General features: G+C 35.3%; 1 protein-coding gene across 2 annotated transcripts; it reads right to left on the bottom strand.

Annotated features, from left to right (window-relative positions):
- Positions 1-8,756: 8,756 nt before the first annotated feature.
- Positions 8,757-17,056, bottom strand: LOC116300644 (TLC domain-containing protein 4). 2 transcript variants are annotated; one of them, XM_089030911.1, is made up of 8 exons: positions 14,965-15,045; positions 14,476-14,669; positions 12,363-12,534; positions 11,867-11,956; positions 11,479-11,537; positions 10,905-10,999; positions 10,255-10,328; positions 8,757-9,881 (listed from the first exon to the last, which is right to left on the bottom strand). In XM_089030911.1, exons 2-8 carry the CDS (start codon positions 14,555-14,557, stop codon positions 9,593-9,595), a joined length of 861 nt encoding a protein of 286 aa, XP_088887037.1. In that variant the 5' UTR covers positions 14,558-14,669; positions 14,965-15,045; the 3' UTR covers positions 8,757-9,592. The 2 variants fall into 2 exon arrangements, with proteins under 2 accessions (XP_088887037.1, XP_088887038.1); XM_089030912.1 differs by lacking the exons at positions 14,476-14,669; positions 14,965-15,045 and adding an exon at positions 16,902-17,056.
- Between the last annotated feature and the right edge of the window lie 986 nt (positions 17,057-18,042).

The raw sequence follows: 18,042 nt of genomic DNA, 5'->3' as shown, positions 1-18,042 counted from the left end.
TCACCTCCATTACAGACCACGTGTCATTCCCTAGAGATCATTTCTTTGTTTAACGATTGTGCATAAAAGGTCACTTATGTACTATGGGCTTCCACTCAAACCATAAGAATATTATTCTCAATGAGAATGACACTAGGCGTCGTAATAGGAAAAAGATTGTGCCACGACGGAAAGAAGGGTCTTATTTGTAAATTAATGTGATACAATAACATAAGACTTAGTCTTCTAAGCAGCCGTTAGTAGTGTGTCACGCAACGCTCAATCCACTTAGGGAAGTTAGCGTTGCCGTGACGCTTGCGTAGGATAATATGTAAGATTACACACGCACCATTTTTGTCTGACGGACAAGTCCTTGCCGAAGGCACATTTCAACAACCTTACGCAATGAAACCACGTTAGTTAGAATAGCTTTTTGTCAAGTCATTATTACATTGATCGTTATAAAACGATGTAACGCATGAAACGACCTGCAGCTCACGCTTCCACCGGGCCATAGTGCAGTTATATTGATACCATTTCGTCGACGTCGTGAAAAAGCAGTTTGTTTTTATCTGGGCTTTCAAAGGATTTTGTGAGTAAATACTCTGCTTGGCTCAAAGATAAGCGTAGTATAAGTGTGTGCGCATTCTCTCGCTTCTAGGAGCAAAGATTCGGGGGCTTTCATATAGACGTTAGGGGGGGGGGTGGTGGAGGGGGTAGGGGGTGGGGGGGGGCCACCATAAATACATGGAAAGGCATTGTAAATATAACCCTACCAGGCAGGAAGAGAAACAATGGCAAACCCCTCCCTATCATCAACCCCGTCATGGTTCTTCAACTCCCTCAATATGTGATAACCACTTTCTCAATAATAACGTAACTCCGCTACAATTCTGACACGTGCTGTTACTATGGACTTTGTTAGACCGTTTTATGCAAATAACAGTATATCATCTACCCAATCAAAGATGAACATTCCTTGAGTACGTATCTTACTCACCAAACACCCACGAAGTATTGAGTTATGTGAGCCTTTAGACTACCAGCAAAGGCAAAAAAAGGGTTAAGAGGATTACCCAGCCTTGTCCCTGATACTTGCTCCGTGGGCGACCATGTCAGAAAAGAATAAACATACATTAAAATAGAAAAAGTAAAAAATCATCATCTTTACTTACAACCGCAAAGTATCGCGTGGACCGCAGCTCAACGGGGTGTTATACTAAACGCATTCGATAACACGCATGGCCACAAGGTAGTGCGTGTGTGTAATTTATTGGTAAGAGTCAATTAGAAGTGCCGGCGCCAAAGCATTGTTAACATGAACTATTAACTGGTTCATTATCCACTGAGTGACTTGAGAGAATGATGAGGACCAGCTGGTAGGGAAACACGTGATGCGCATTTTCATAACCGTGGTAGATCCAGTGTGACTTATAAGCCTTTACACAATATTTCAGAATGATTCTTCAGATAGTGAAGTAGTCTGCTTGTGAAAAAATATTTCGTCATGTTGTGAGTGTGCATTAAGCGAACATTATGCTAATTTGCTTTTAATTTTCGGATCTTTAAAGATTCGAGGTTTAATTTCAATATGTTAATGAGCTATGACGTTAAATACTAAACGAACTTGGATATATTGGGGGGATGCCGCGATTTTGGAGTGAAATATGTGTCTAGCCATGCACCATCTTAATTCCTTTTAAAGAGTATAAGGGAAAAAAAGGAATAAAAAAATAGGAAAAAAATAGGGAAAAAAAATAGGAAAAAAATATAACCTAAAAAACAAAAGAAGGGCAAAACATTAAAAATGATGGTAACAATAAAAGGATCCTTTCAAAAAAAGAAGAACTCCATGAACGGACTGTAAAGTTAGGGCTTTGTCATTCATTTCTTACCATACATGACCGCGATTGCATTTGTGGTCCAACGAGCCCGCAAATGGAGAGCGGTTGGTGTTGTCCATTCCATTCGTCCAGCGGTGCCGACATTGGCACCGGAACACTGGAGCAAAGCGGGAATAGAGAACTGGAAGAAACGCATCGTACAATGGTTTCGACAATACTTTATGAATCGGAAACCGGAAATTTATATGGGGGTTTTTTCTCTTAAAATTGTTGGATGGCGACTTTCATTTTCGAGCATCGCACTTGCGTTCTCTCAGGAGCAATCTTAGGAAAATAAAGAAAGAAACCACTGTAAACCTCATAACCCTGGTATCGCTGCCGTTATATTACTTAGAGTCATTTGTTTGCGGCTGGGATCAATTGGTAGTCTTGGCCGTTATATATTACATCAATTAAAGTGAACGCCACTCGTTGGTCAACACATACAGTCAATTCAAAAAAACGTTGTCGTCGACCGGGTCAAGCCTAACGCGACTGGACCGAAAGGAACTCTGGGTAAAAATCACTCAAGCGGTTAAATATTCGTTCTGAATTAATTGTTCCCGCTAGTAATAAGATAATAATGGCGAGAAACATCCCATCAAATGCATGTCTTCGGGTTTAGGGAAAGAAAAACAAGTAGTTATGATTTAGTTCACAATCCCGAAAATATGAAGGCATTAAAAAACGTCTCCTTCAACACTTCCCGCTCGCCTACGAAGGTTCGTGCTGTAAACCAGGCATAACTAGTCAGATATACTTATGAGTCAAGTCGGCTTCAATGATTGCTACCCAGAGTTCCTTTCGGTCCAAACGCGTAGGCTTGAGTTGGTCGACGACAACATTTTTGAATTGACTGTATTTGAGACACCTAGTAGGGAATACCGCGGATGTGGTCTGGCTTGTAATTTCGTATATATGCGATGATTATATTTAATAACTGTAATACTTTGACTATATCTTCACTTCCTGTCCAACAGCGATGTGTAGAGGTGTGTCGCCATGACGATCAGGTAGATTGACGTCAAGCCCCTGCGAGAAGTACAACTTGTACCACGGATGGAACTCGGCTGAGAATGGCGTTGTGAAGAGGTGATTTTCCATGTGATCAGCTTATTTACTTCTGTACAAAAAGTTATTTAATAGGATTAAATAACTAATAGGAAAGAGAGGTTGAGAATGCTGTTGGAAGTACATGCCCTACTGTAGTAGCAGGCGCGCCGACTGTGCTACACTTGTTAAGAGATCTCTTTAGCTTGGGTGTACGAAGGGCCTTTCCCAACTTGTTTCCCGCCAATTTTAGCGAACCAAAAAATAGGTCACTGATTTATGCTCTTTATCACGCATGAAAATGTAGCTCGCGCTAAAGAAATGCACGCTGTTGGTCGAGTCTTCGACTCGTTTTTTTGCCCACCTGCTTAGCTCGTGACTCGCCGAAGAAGTCGGCCTAGAGCAAATGTAATCAGAAGATATCTCTATTTTGTCTACTCGTTTAGCAGAAGAGAAAGCAAGTGCTCATAGCTGTCGGTGTATCTTGTGTATCTATATCCTACCCTGCTCCTCTTGACCGAAGTCTCTTGACTTCGTTCTCATCCCCTGATAACGCTGCAAGTGAACTGAGTTTTGGAAGCTGAGATTTTCTAACTGCAGAATACAATATAAACGGTATTTCAGTATATAGATCTTAGAGATACGATAGACCTTTCGGCTTACATTGGACGTAATGTTTTCCTAATTCAGACCACCGTGTCATCGAGGCCCCGTCCACACGTATCCGGAAATTTTTGTATCCGCAAATTATTATTTTTTGTATCCGCAAATTATTATTTTTGTATCCTCCGCAATTATTATTTTGTTTTGCGTCCACACGCAGCGTTTTCGAATCGTTTTCCACCGTCCACACGTATCCGTTTTCGTAAAATTGCGGATACGGATACAAAAATTTGCGGACGCAACCCGTATCCGCCCAAAAAAAAAATAAAAATTAAAAAAAAATGCGGATACAAAAATTTCCGGATACGTGTGGACGGGGCCTCAGTTGTGTCGATATTCATTGTCTTCTCATGCGCAAACCATCGAACAAAGAAATGATACTCTAGGGAATGACAATGTGGTCTAAAATAGGAAAGCATTGCGCCCAAAATATAAATGAGACGAAAAAGAAAAAGAAAGGAAGAAAGAAAAAACAGAGCAAGGTCAAGGACAAGGGCAAGGACAAGGACAAGGACAACATATAAAGAGATAAAAGAAAAACAATTCAATTAAGCAAGTGCTGCACCTTGCCATACTAATTAGGAAGTACATCGTGGTCGGATAGTTATAATGACACGCATTCTGATTGGTTAATTTAAATAAGCCAATTGAAAGCAAATTTCGCCCCGGGTTTTTACGACCAGAAAGTGGACGAGGTAGGTCTAACACGAAACATTACCTCGAAAAGACGATGCAAAGTTCTATGGTAATCACTTACGTATCATTAAAGTCGCTCAAGGCAACAATTAAAACTGTTAAAGGATCGTTAAAGACAGTAAAAATTGGTGAGAGCCGAACGCACCGCGCTTTACAGACAACATATCCTAAGGCTGTACTGAGTCGTCATAGCAACGGGTTTCATGAGTTGAAATTGAATCCGAATATAAAATATATAGAAGGGTCATAATAATGATAATATATAGTGATTTATATACAGAGCTAAATCTATAAATATTGTAAAGCGCTGGTCAAATATAAACTAAGAAGCAAATTACTACATAGTCACTAATAGTGACTAAGATTACGGCCACTAAAAATAGTTTCGAATTCGAGTTCGAGTACACCTCTTAAAGAACGACACTTTTCTTTTAGAAAAGTAACTTAGCTCTTTATGGGTTTCCCTGTGGTTTGTAGTTGCCTTTGATCGCGGTTTACGTGAGAGAAGCTTTGATCAGATCCGCGCGCTGTAAATCGATAGGCGATTAAATTCAAATTAATGACCGTCGGTGCGGACACTGATCAAATGTAGACAGCCTATAAAATCCCGCATTAACTACGTGCTACGTCCTATCACAGGTTCGACAGACTTTCAGACAACCTATGGGGGTTCTTGTTCGTTACCATGCAACGGGAATCCCGCCGAGAAAACCATCAGAAATGCCTTAAAATGTTATATTATTGCTCAGACATCATAATGACCAAAATAAATTGCTTCCCGTTTTCCACCTCGTTTACCCTTCCAACTTTCCATCACTGCCCCTTTAATTTATCTTGAATTTTTCTTATCTGAAACGACTTCTGGGTGTAAAAATCAGGTTGAAGTTTGTTATTCGAGATAAGGGTCCTGTGTTTGCGTTGAGCTAACACCGCCTTCGAATTACTGCGCGCGAAATTTATCATTTCTGTTCACAAACAATTAAAATCTTTTTACAACATTTCTTTATGGAAAAGCATGCTTTATTCTCTAACAAAGGCCCAGAAAATTGCCTAATGCTATAAGTTAAGTCTTAGAGCGATAACGAAGCCAAAACCCGCAAGAATAAAAACTAGTTTATATAACAACATATGGAGGTTGTACCTAAAGAAAAGATCGTTTCAAACATTCTTTAAACGTCCTAAAATTGGGCGTGTGTATTGTTCTGAAGAAGCTTAAAAAGCTTAAAGCCTAACGGATGTTTCAAATTGTAGTTTTGAAGTAAATGATTATCAAAGTCTTTTCAGAGTATAATTCAACTCTGCCAAAATAAGCGACAATTTTTTCGAAGAGAAAAAGTTTTTAGAAAATATCATAAAATGTTTACAAAATTGATACTTACCCTTGATATTCCACCAAAACTTTTCCTAATTGATACGGCTCTTATACTGAACAGCCGGAATATCATCCAGTGAAGATGAACAGAAAAAGAGTCACTGCTGTTTGTACTGTAGGTTCTCCATCTCGGGAAAGTTGGACTATCGGGGTACTCACTGGCAAAGACACCATCTTCGAGTTTGTTTTACTCCTTGAACGTGACATCTTCTATTTTTTTGCGGGTTTGAAGAAAGACGTTTAAAAGAAAAAAAATTATTTGCAGACAAAATACACGTGTTGCGCACGTTCGATTCCCGAACAGTTTTGATTACGAATTCCGCCCCATTTAAATTACATATTTTCCTTTCTTGAATTTTTTTTCTCCGTCAATATGCTATTTTTAATCAAACTTCCTTTTCATCTGCAAGTTTGATTAAATTGAATATGTAGAAAATTAAGAGAAAAAAACATGCAAAACGTTGACAAGGCAATTTGAAAATGAGAAGGTTATGACGTCCTTGAAACTACTTATTGTCAAATTTGAATATTTTGGTTTTTGAATTATTTTTCTACCCAATACGTTTACGAGTAGCTATAGCTAAACTCTTCAACTCTTAAATGAATACTCAATTTTTTACTGTAGTCGACGCTATAAAAAACTAAAAACCCCGAGACTTATCTGTAGCTTAGCTTAGAATACGTTTGATCCATGGTTATTACTGAGCACATAAAATGTTTCCTTAATTTTGCCCTTTTTAACACGTCGTGTGCTTAAGTTGAGAAGGGAGATGAAAAATCAACATTTTAATAAGCTTTTTTAGCCGTTACAGCTGGTTGATAATTAGCCGAAGGAAACGAGAGAAGATAATACATCTAGTCTGTTCAATTTGTGAGCTATCACGTTATCTCATGTACACTCCTCTTGAAACGAAAAAAATCATTTCAGTAAAAGAAATAATACGCGCTATGGATTTGGCAAGTGTCCATTTGATGTTGCTCTTTTTTTTGTATTCTCGTTACGACCATTTCCATTGTATATTTTACAAATAACTAGCGGCCCAAACAAGCTCAAAAGTACCCAGGAAAGATCAATTACCCAAGCGTTCCCTTCCCCATTCTGGTTTTTCATATTTCTTTTCCCGAAAATTTGAATACCTGATAGAAATTAAGAAAACTTTGAATCCATGACCACAGATGAAGCTAATTTTAACCTTTTAGTGTTGCTGCTTCAGTAAAACATATAAAAATTCTTTGAAGTATTTACGGTAATGTGTTAGCTGTTCTCAACCTCTCTGTGGTGTACGAGTAACAAAGAAAAACTATTTCACGTTAAAACAGAACATTCAAGTCAGCTTTCCCAAGTTTTTTTGTTTTTTTGTTTTTTGTTCAGACGTTCTCCACAAGGAAAAACCATATCGTACTTACCTTTGGAAGAGTTATGCTTGCAAAACTGTGTCAGTAGTGAGGATTCAGTTTCAGTCGATCATGAAAAACCAAGGAAAATTGTGGGTAAATAGGCTAATTAATTATTTAATTCATAAGATGGTATTCAAAGCTGTCAAGTACTTACGTTCAAAGGAGCAATGTTATCATACTACAGTTGTTAGCAAAACAAGGACAAAAAGTGCTCAAACATTCCTTCCAAATCCTTCTCTTTTTTCTCCCAGAACCGTGCAAATATCTATCTTTTGAATTCTTAATTGAAATCATTTACTAAAAACATTGTACAGTAAGTAGAGTAAGTATTGATTCTGAGGTATTTAGGGGTTACCACTGCCTAACCATTGAATTATAAATTTCCAAAATGGTTTCGTCTTTTGTTTTTAATTTTTTTTGATTAGAAAAAAAGCGCAATTGTGTAAATAGATGAATGAGAGCATAAATAGTTCTAAGTTTATCCGCGTCAAAGCCTAAGAATCAGCCAGCCGGTAGAAAACATTTTTTTTGTAATAAAAAAATTATAAAACAACAAACAAACATATTAATAATAATAATAATAATAATAATAATAATAATAATAATAATAATAATAATAATAATAATAACTTTATTTAAGTGTCAGGACTATTTACAAAAAAGAAGATAAATAAATGAATAAATAAATAGATAATAAATACTTAATATAATACAATAATAAGATTCTAATAAAATAATAAAATACTGAAATAGTACCACCTACGACCACCACAAACCACAACAACAAAGATAAAAATCACACACAAAAGGGAATAAAACTCTACTTTTGCAAAAAAAAGAGAGATTACACTAAGCTGTGCTTCGATGAAGTAGCCATATTTTCGTCACAACAGAATTGAGAAACTATATCGTTTAAAATAATTGATCGTAAGACTTTATGATTATTTTTTTATTTGTTGATTTATTTAAAAAAATAATTTTTTTCATTCATGTTCAACAAATTCCTGGTCTGCTTGCTCTTTTCCCTGATCACTCAACTAATACCTAGTGCTTATATCATTATCTCTCATCAATAAATACCCCATGAATACGATATGTTTTATGCTCGAGGTGAATAACGTGTATTCTTTTGCAATAATTACAACGATTAATACTTCCTATGGGGTTGCAGTATCCCATTTAATAAAATTTTCATTTAACAGCTGGAGTTTTTATGACAAATGTGTCGAACATTAATACTAGTTTTGGTCACCTCATTTCTCGGGAAGCCTTGATCACGAAACCCACAGCCACCGCGAATAAAGGCGCGATTACACGGAGCAATTTTCTCTGCAACTTGTGTTGCAACGCCGTTGCGACACAAGTTGCAGAGAAAATTGCTCCGTGTAGCCTACACTACAGCGCAATTTGAAAAATGCCGTTGCCAGACAAGTTGCAGCAGTCCTTGCAGCGAAAAGTAGAATTCGTAGAATAGGTTCGTCGAACGGTCTGTCAAAACGATGAAAATATAGTAAATGTAATTGAGACAAGAAAGAAAAGAAGGAAGTAAGCTAGGAAGAAAAAGAAAGAAAGAAAGAAAGAGAGAGAGAGAGAGAGAGAGAGAGAGAGAGAGAGAGAGAGAGAGAGAGAGAGAGGAGAGAGAGAGAGAGAGAGAGAGAGAGAGAGAGAGGCGAAGGAATAAATGAGGTATATGAGCACTCTGCAGTCAGGTCAAAAAGTTTTCCATTTCTATCGTTTAATAAGATCCATGTCATAACACGTATTTTCACACCAATCAGTTATAATAATTTTCGTTAAATAGTCAAAGAAGTTGCATCAACACATACATTTATCAATCAATCATCTTAGAAATGATCTAATAATTAAACAATAAAATATTACAATATTTATATATATTTAAAGGAGGACGTTTGTAATTTACGTGAATCCCGATTTGCTTGCGTTTTAACTTCTATTGATGGACAAGAAAGGGAAAAAAATTACGACCAACGTAATAGGACCTATTCACTGTTTTCATTGCTAGGAGCTGATCATGATAACAGTCGCGACATGGAAATCAGGCAATACACTTCTGTCAATCAAAAAAATAGAGAAGGTACGAGGGGAGTGTGAAAAGGTACATGGAAAATTATTGTAATGATTTCTTTGATTGACGGCAGTGTGTTGTCCGAATTCCATGACGCGACTGCTGTCTCAATCAACACTAGTAATAAAAACAGTGGTGAACCTCTGATAGCCAACCTTGGGTTTTTCCTGTATGATCAATTACTCCGCCTTTCTCCCTCACCACCACCCAAATCAATTTCAAGACATAGACTGGCCTACCCTCTCTCTTAAATTTTACTACAAAACAGTGCCAACACTCAAGAAACATGTAATGATTCATTTAAATAATCTAAGAAAAATTAGTCGAAAAATTGTTGCTTCAATTTTGGAAGTTCAAATATTTTTAAGAAATTGGTTGAACAATTGTTTCTGCAATTTTGGAAGTTTATAATATTTTAGGATAATTTTGATAATTCTTTGTTTTTAACAGTGTAATGTTTTTAATCTACGTTTTCTTTTTATGTGGTTTACTTAAAATTTTTATTCCTCCCCTAATCATTTTCCCCATCCAATACACATTCAACACGTCGAGCACCAAACTGGTCAAAATCCATAGTGTCTGGGCTATAACACCTAGCATTTCTCTCTCGGGCGTATCCCAGGCAATATAACACCTGTAGTAGTAGTATGGAATGACTATTACTCGCGCAAAGAAAAATGATATTACCATCAACCAGGCGTTGGCCAGAAAACTGCGAGAAGTGTGCGGTTGACCAATCACTGAATAATACCATCTACATATATAAGATAATTAATTATTATTATTATTATTATTTTAATAATTTAAGTAAGAAGTAGTAGTATTTTCTGGGTAGAAAAGAGGTGTAAATATATATACCACCTTAGAAAATGGAGCTAAAGTGTGACGTCTCCAATTTCCAAAATTTGAAAAAAAATTCCTAAACTTCTTATAAAATCCTCACCAGAATTCTAAAGTTCTTTAAAAACATTTTGTGACATTATCACTTCTTTACTCTATTTATGGTCACTGAATTCAGATTATAAATTTGTTATCAAACATTTATTAAGGTGTCAAGGTTAATTTAATAATTAATAATTGGATTATATGGAGGATAATGAAACAGGGCATATAATGTTAAAGATTACCTTTGGTTGACGAACACAGTAGACAACTCAGCCAGCTGTCGAAAGTTCGCAAAGAATGGCAAGATGCCAAATATCTAGTGAGAAAAATGAAAGAGATAGTGACAGAGCTTTTTAGCCATTCCAGACCATGTGTCATTCTCTTGAGTATTATGCATTTTTTAAAATTTATGCTTTAACAATGGGCTCATAACCATGAGTGGTTAACAAGGGTATGAATGAACCTCCCTTTTTCCTCCCATTTATTCGACATTACTTCAAATGTAAAATGGCAAAGATTAACCCCTTTTTCCCAAAGTCCTGGCGATGGCAAGCCTGATCAAGACAACATTAATGTTATGTAGGTTATGTTATGAAAAAATCTTACTACTAAGATTCTTGAAATGAGAAATATTATGCTTTTATGGAGACATGCCTGGAGCAGTTTCCATGCGTTATGTTTATCGTAAGATGATCGTGTTATCCTATCATATTCCAAGTTTGAAATAAAAACTGGTATTATGAACTTATTGACAGCTCTATGAGTCAATTTCCATTGTGATATTTTTATCATCATTTGATGTATATATGTAGATGATAAATATTGACATGTTGACATCCCCGCCTCAAAGGCCTGTGGGGCGGGATTTTCTAATATGGTAAAAAATACTTACGACAACAAATATATAGGCAGTCATTGCCATCAAATGATGTACAAGCATGAAGTTATCTCCAATCAATCGATAGTTGTACAAGATTATGAAAAAATCTGCAATAAAAAGACTTTACTTAAAATACTTAGTATGGGGTTTATCAGCTACAACACTTCGATTTGCAAAATATTCACAATCAAAACTTTTTTGCAAAGAAATTGCACCTCTTCGAAGCAAGGTATTCAGAATGATTACTATAATTATTATTGTCAAATTATTAATCATTAATTAGGCAAAACACAATAGATATCATTCACCCAGGAGAAGTCTGTAAATCAGATAGAGAATCGTCTGCATTGCCATTCAACATTAAAAAAGATTTCCTAAGTCAAACTCATGATCACTCAAATCTCAATTTTTTTAGTAGAACATGACATTTTATTCCACTATACATTTGATAAGTGATTTATATAAAATATTTGCGTCTGATCTGTTTCACTTTGCAGCATCTCGCCTCTTATTATTATGATAATAACTGATTTATAAAGATTATTAGTTGAAGGTAAAGAACAAGTGTTGAAGGTGAAGGACATACCTGCAGTTATGTATCCCATGGTAATGGAAATTCCTATCCTTACCAATGGTGCATCATTCCTGAAAGTGAAAATTCAAACTGTAAATATTATATAAAAGTCTTAATAATAATAATAATAATAATAATAATAATGATGATGATGATGATGATGATGATAATAATGGGATTAACAGTGGATTTCACAGAGTGGCTCTTCTTACGCTGGATTCCAATTGGAGAACCTGGAAAACCCTCGAAGCACAGGAGAGAACCAACAAGCAACTCTACTCATATAAGGCACAGAGCTCAGTGGGACTCGAACCCAGGGTTGCATTTGGTGAGAGGTGACAGCTCTCACTGCTACGCCACCCTTGCTTCTTTAATTAAAGGCAGGAGGTACAGTACTTACCATATGGGATTTGCATTTGTAGCAGCATCGAAGAATAAGCAGTAAAGTGAAATAAAGCCAACAATAATGGCATGAATATTAGAAGCAATCCTATAAGAATAATAATTATTTGTTTAGTGGATGTCTTTGCAGTGTCAGGTCATATGACCCTAAACCCTTTTTAAAGAGCAGTGGGGTCATAAAAAAAGATTCAGTATTAGTGAGAAGGTTGAGTTTCAGCTCATAACATGTGAAATAATATTCTAAATAGTAAATAAATCAAAATACATAAAAAATGAAAACGAATTAAAAAAAGTATAATAGGAAATTGAAAATGAAAATGAAAATGAAAAATGGCACAGTAAGATAATAGACTATATTTCATAAGGATTTTTGAACGGAAAAATGTATGTATGTGTTGTGGTTGGAAAGACATAGTTTCTGCAATTTGTCTAATTTTGTTGGATTCTTAAGGACCTGATTAAGTCTGATTGATTATGCAGAGTACACAAACTACCTTGTTTCCCAGTCACATTTTTGAGACGGTGACAGGCTGCTATATGATTTAAAATATCTTGAAATCAATGGGCTTATAAAACAGGTTATGAATGAAAAGCTGATAAAGCTCCCAATTGCTGTGATGATGTATAACTTTGCATCGCTGAGTACTAGAGATATGGGCCATTTTTCTGAAAGAAAGAAAAAGGGATTACTTCAACTTCTTGCATTATATTTTGAGGCATTTTCACTCTACCTTATTACACCATCCACAGGAATTACAAATATCATCTTCTGTTACAGTATGAAGTAATTAATGCAGAATGAATGTAACTTATGCTTAGGTCAAACGTTGAACTTCTCAAGAGCCGAACCTAATTGAAAAAATGCATGACAAGGTAGTATTCTTTGATGTAATATACCCTTTTCGAGTTCCAAATTACTGCTGTGTTCCTTGATTACAGACTTATTTACTCAGGTTTAGCCTCGCATCAGTGTTTAAATATCCACAAATACCAATGGTAAAGTAAAGAATGCACGACTCCAACAATACAAACACTTTGAAATTCGATGGACCTTGACTGAAACATGTGAATATTCTACACAAAATCGAGGCTAAGCCTGAGTAAATGAGTCTGTGACCAAGGATTACAGCTGTAATTTGGAACTCGAAAAGGGTCTATTAGGTTTGGCTCAAGTGAAGTTTGACATTTGACCTGAGCCTTAACATTACTAGAATCTACAAACATTTGGGTAAGGGATGCACTAGTCAAAATATAATCTGAAACACTGGAGAGAAAATACTACCATATAATCATACTATAGTAATATCATTTCAAATGAGTGTAGTCCTTTCCACAAGGAAGCTGGGCAAATGGATCAACACCAACAATAATAATAATAATAAGCTTTATTGGGTAAACAGATAAAGCAAGGCTTTTTTCCAATCTGGCCCACTAATTATGGATTACAATAGAGTATCTTTAAATTCACCTATAAACATCTAAACATCTACAATTATGTACAATGCAAAATAGAGTACAAACACTAAATGTGTGCAATAGTTATCACTATTTAGCAGTAAACAGCACTAATTAAACAAAAGAAAACAATTAGCATAAAATAACATTATTTGGTGATATTTATGTTGCATACTTTGTGTGTTTGTACTCTATATTATAGTCTGTTTAGATTTACTTCAGTTGATGAATTTAAATTATCAAGAAAATGCTTTGTCTGAAAATGAAATGACTTAAGACTATTTTGGCTCAGTGAATTAGTGTGAAGACTATTCCAGACAGTACGAGCTAGAAAAGAGAAACAGCATTTGCCTGCATTAGTTCTCGCTTTTATTGGAAGAGTTAGTTTATAGTTTACAGCTCTAGTCCCGTACCAGCTGACTACCAGCTCAGCAGTGAATTTTGCTTCAGCCAATCACAGCACGTTTAGCTTTTTTGCTGACAGCCCTCATTCCCATACTATGGTAACCCAACTTTTGAGTATTTTTCTGTGTTTTTTTTTCTTTTGTTTCTTTTGTTTTTGTTTTTGCTTTTTTTGACTAAAATATTATATAGGTGCCTACAAGAAGCAGAAATATGGAAAAGAAGAATGAAAACAATTTCACTTTACTGCCAAATTTGCTTCATTCTTTTAAGCTCAAAAAATGCTTAAAGCTAGTCATTTTGCTTATATATGTTTTGTGCATCATGTTCACCACTCTGCTGGTAGGCAAGTTTGAAATAAGAAAGAAAGCATATAAAGAGACTGACAGATGTACAGACAGACAGACAGATTGACAACAGACAGACAGACAAACAATGGATGAATGGCCAGACAGATGGATGGACAGACAGATGGACAGAGAGTGAGAGAATGACTCTTCTGAATTCTTGATTAAAAACTAATTAATAAATAATAATGATTAATAATATTTTGAATCCAACCCTTTTCACACTTCAGATAATTTTTTTCTCTAGACCACATGCCACTCATTTTTTGAGCTTTATTCAAGTTAATAATCATATACATTATATCAAATCGCGGGAAAAACACGTTATGGGTTTAATATAAATTAATATGCAATCGTTAATTTTCCTTTGTTTATTCAAAACAAAATATTAAGTAAAACTTACCAGTTGTGGGTCTATAGACCGCCAGTAAGATCAAAGCGGTTGCCCAAATAAAAAAAAGAAAAGATAAAACGACTGGATGCATAGAAATTTTTTTATTATTTAGCGTAGTTATATCCCAAAAAACGTAAGCATTTATAGCGGATATATACTGAAACTGATACGCGACACCAATTAATGACCATTGCCTTTCTCTCCTAAAACGCAATAAAACGAAATACAGAGTATGCAATATCGTAATAATATAAATTGCAAAGTGTACAATAATATAATAAAGTTTAAAAACAATGAAAAAATCCGAGTCGATAATTTGTTTATTTCTTATATTTCCAATGGCGAATACTATGAAAATTGTACGAGGTACTTGTTACGCTAACAAAGGACGAGCCAATATATTGCCCTATATTTGCACAGTACGGAAATCTATCTTCCATGCAAACAACTACAAGAAAAATAACTAAAATTGATTATAAATTCTAAAGATAAACTCACCTTATGAAAAAGGAAGTGCGATCAAGTCGACTGGACTTTAGCCCTTTTCACGTTACTTTGGCGTGTCATGTTTATTTTACATTTGTAAAGTCACGCAATATGTTCTAAGTTACTTATTTCGGTCGAGTTACTTGCTCCTCGCAATGTGCTCCCCGTTAATAATTTAAAACTAAGAGTTAGGGATAAACGGCAAATTTGATAAATAAGTGCACAAAATATAAGTTTCAAATATCTAGAGGATTAGGATTTAAAGATTTTTAATAACACGTCTATTTGAGATCGAAAATAACCTTTTTTACCAGGCTCTTTCGAAATAATAAACCACAGGAATCCATATAACAAAAAAAACATACAAGTTGAGAGAATGTCAATCTGCTGAGATGTCAATCTGCTAAAAATTTGACTGCGGATTTTCACACATTTTTCTATTATTGTTCATTTATTCTGAGGAAATTTTGTGTGTTTTTATTTTATTAGGTTTTTAAGTAGGCCTTGAACAATATATTTTAAGATTTAAAAAATTCATATAAATAAATATATAAAAAAATAAATATAATAATGTTCCATATACAAAATTCCTACCTTCAGTAATAAAAACAAAATGCATTCCAGCAAAATGTCAGTGGAATCTCAAAGTGAATTAATATGATTGAAGTTGTGCATTCTTTACTTTCCATTATCTTTTGTGAATATAGCCTATGAATACAGCTGATTCACTTCAGCCTCTGTAGGCTATTGTGAATATTAAGACACAGAAAAGAGAATTTAACCCTGAATGAATAAGTCTGTAATCAAGGAACACAGCAGTATTTGACTAATTTACAAACATTATAAGTCCAGCAATTGCCCTATTTCACTATGACGTCACATCAAACAATCTTCAACAATCTATTGTTTAAACACAAAGGATCATGGTCAAATTGACGTCAAATTGCGTTGATTTGACAGGGTCAAATCAACGCAAACAAATTCACCGAAAATTGTTCTTAAACCCGTATCAATCCATGAAGAGAAGTAGAATAGCCAGCAAACACTCAGAATATTTTTTAGTACATAATAACACATATTTTATCTGAAAACCAGACATTTTTGATTATACTGTTTTGCTAGAAGCAAATTTTGTTGAATCTTTCATTGGATTTGGCGATTCTATCTCCCATATAAACAAGCAGCGACGTCATAGTGAAATAGAGCAACTGCAATGCAGGGATAACGCTGTACTCCATGCATGCATTAGCCTATGACCACGATAATGAGCAGACAGATACAGACCTATGCAAGTAGGTTTGATGATGGCATTGACGGTAATGATGATATTAATGATGATGGTGATTATGATGATGGTGATGACAGTGATGATAATGGTGGTGATGACAGTGATGATAATGGTGGTGGTGATGATGATGATGGTGGTGGTGGTGGTGATAATGGTGGCGATGACGATGTTAATAGTAATAGTCATTATGATAATAAATAATACTATACTATAAGCAATGCTACAAATAAGGCTGGAAAGATGAAACGGAGAGGAAGGGAAGAAGGAGGAAGACAAAAGGAAAAAAATACATGCATACTTTATTCAATTTTAATCCCAACTACTGGGATGAGGAAACATTTTGACTAGTGCATCCAAAGAAGTCCAATAATTAAGCAATTCACATAGTGATCTACTGGACTTCGAGAACAATAACTATGAATGAAACTCCAAATGGGATACCCCAGGGTTACACTGCAATGCAATACACTTAAACAGCATTACAAGACAACTAAACGTAATGACAAGTAGTTTGGGATACGATAAAAAGGCGTCAAATAAATCCTTGTAAATAACCCATTCATACCCTTAGAGAAAAGATTTCCAAACAACCTTGTCGACCTGCAAAAGCGGTCATAACGATCATGTACAATTCAGCTTGAAAATCTTTATACTTTATTACCTGAATCCATCTCTGGGGTTGTGAATACGATTCTTGTCAGCAATTTGAAATTCCCTCCGTCTTAGAAATCTCAAGAACCGTGACAATCCATAAAATATAAGAAGACTGACACATACAAAGGTTTATTGATGACCAAGATCACTATCACGTGTCGATCAGTGAATTATTTATATGATGTGAGATTTTCGATCGTGAGCCAGCAGTACAGTCGTCAGCGAACTCACAACAAAGAGCCTTGAAAAAAAGATGAAAGTATTCATACTACATTTTTTTAGACAAGAAAATTAAGGGAATTTGATTTGAAAACCAAGGTATTTTCTTATGGCTTAAGATAACTGATATATTTTAACGAATTTTTTTCGTGTAGTCTGAGGCCGGTCAGTGTCACGCGGGAAATGTCACGCAATAGAATTTCTGACGACTCCCGTAGTCAAAGTGTAACGAATTTACCGATCCTGTCTGAAGGTAAATAATAATAATAATAATAATAATAATAATAATAATAATAATAATAATAATAATAATAATAATAATAATAATCAATATTTATATAGCGCCTATCCAAATCTGCTACGCGTACAGCCTGGGTACAAAATAATCTGGCCAATAAGCAGATATAACTAGCTAAAAACTAGTGTGAGCTGCGTCGGTGTTTCTAATGAAACAGTAATGATGAAAAGGTAAATTATACACCGTGAAAAGATGAAAAAACTTACTGACGTTTCGGACGCTAGTCCTTCGTCGGAGTAAAAGAGCTTTTACTCCGACGAAGGACTAGCGTCCGAAACGTCAGTAAGTTTTTTCGTCTTTTCACGGTGTATAATTTACCTTTTCATCATTACTGGCCAATAAGCAGGTCACTGCATAAAACTGCGGGAAATCTATATTTGTCAACTCGATCAACCTCCTGTTCAAGTTTTTGTAGTATTTCCCTAGATATCTAAGGTCAATCCACTTGGATACATTACATAATGTTCACAAGACAATTCCAATATAAGTCATCCACTTAATGCCAAAAATATTTCTTTTTTCAGTGCAACTTTTGTACTGTATGGCTGATAGTATAATTCTTTATACACAGGCAAAAAAACACCCGGGGGGGGGGGGGTACTCCCCTATATTTGCTATACGAGTATGTGCC

This window comes from Actinia tenebrosa, unplaced genomic scaffold (assembly GCF_029948245.1).
Source record: "Actinia tenebrosa isolate PJP-AT-01 unplaced genomic scaffold, QUT_ActTen_1.0 PGA_scaffold15__27_contigs__length_11533743, whole genome shotgun sequence".
NCBI lineage: Eukaryota > Metazoa > Cnidaria > Anthozoa > Actiniaria > Actiniidae > Actinia > Actinia tenebrosa.
The sequence above is the reverse complement of the archived record's forward strand: the minus strand, read 5'-3'. Positions and strand labels throughout refer to the sequence as shown.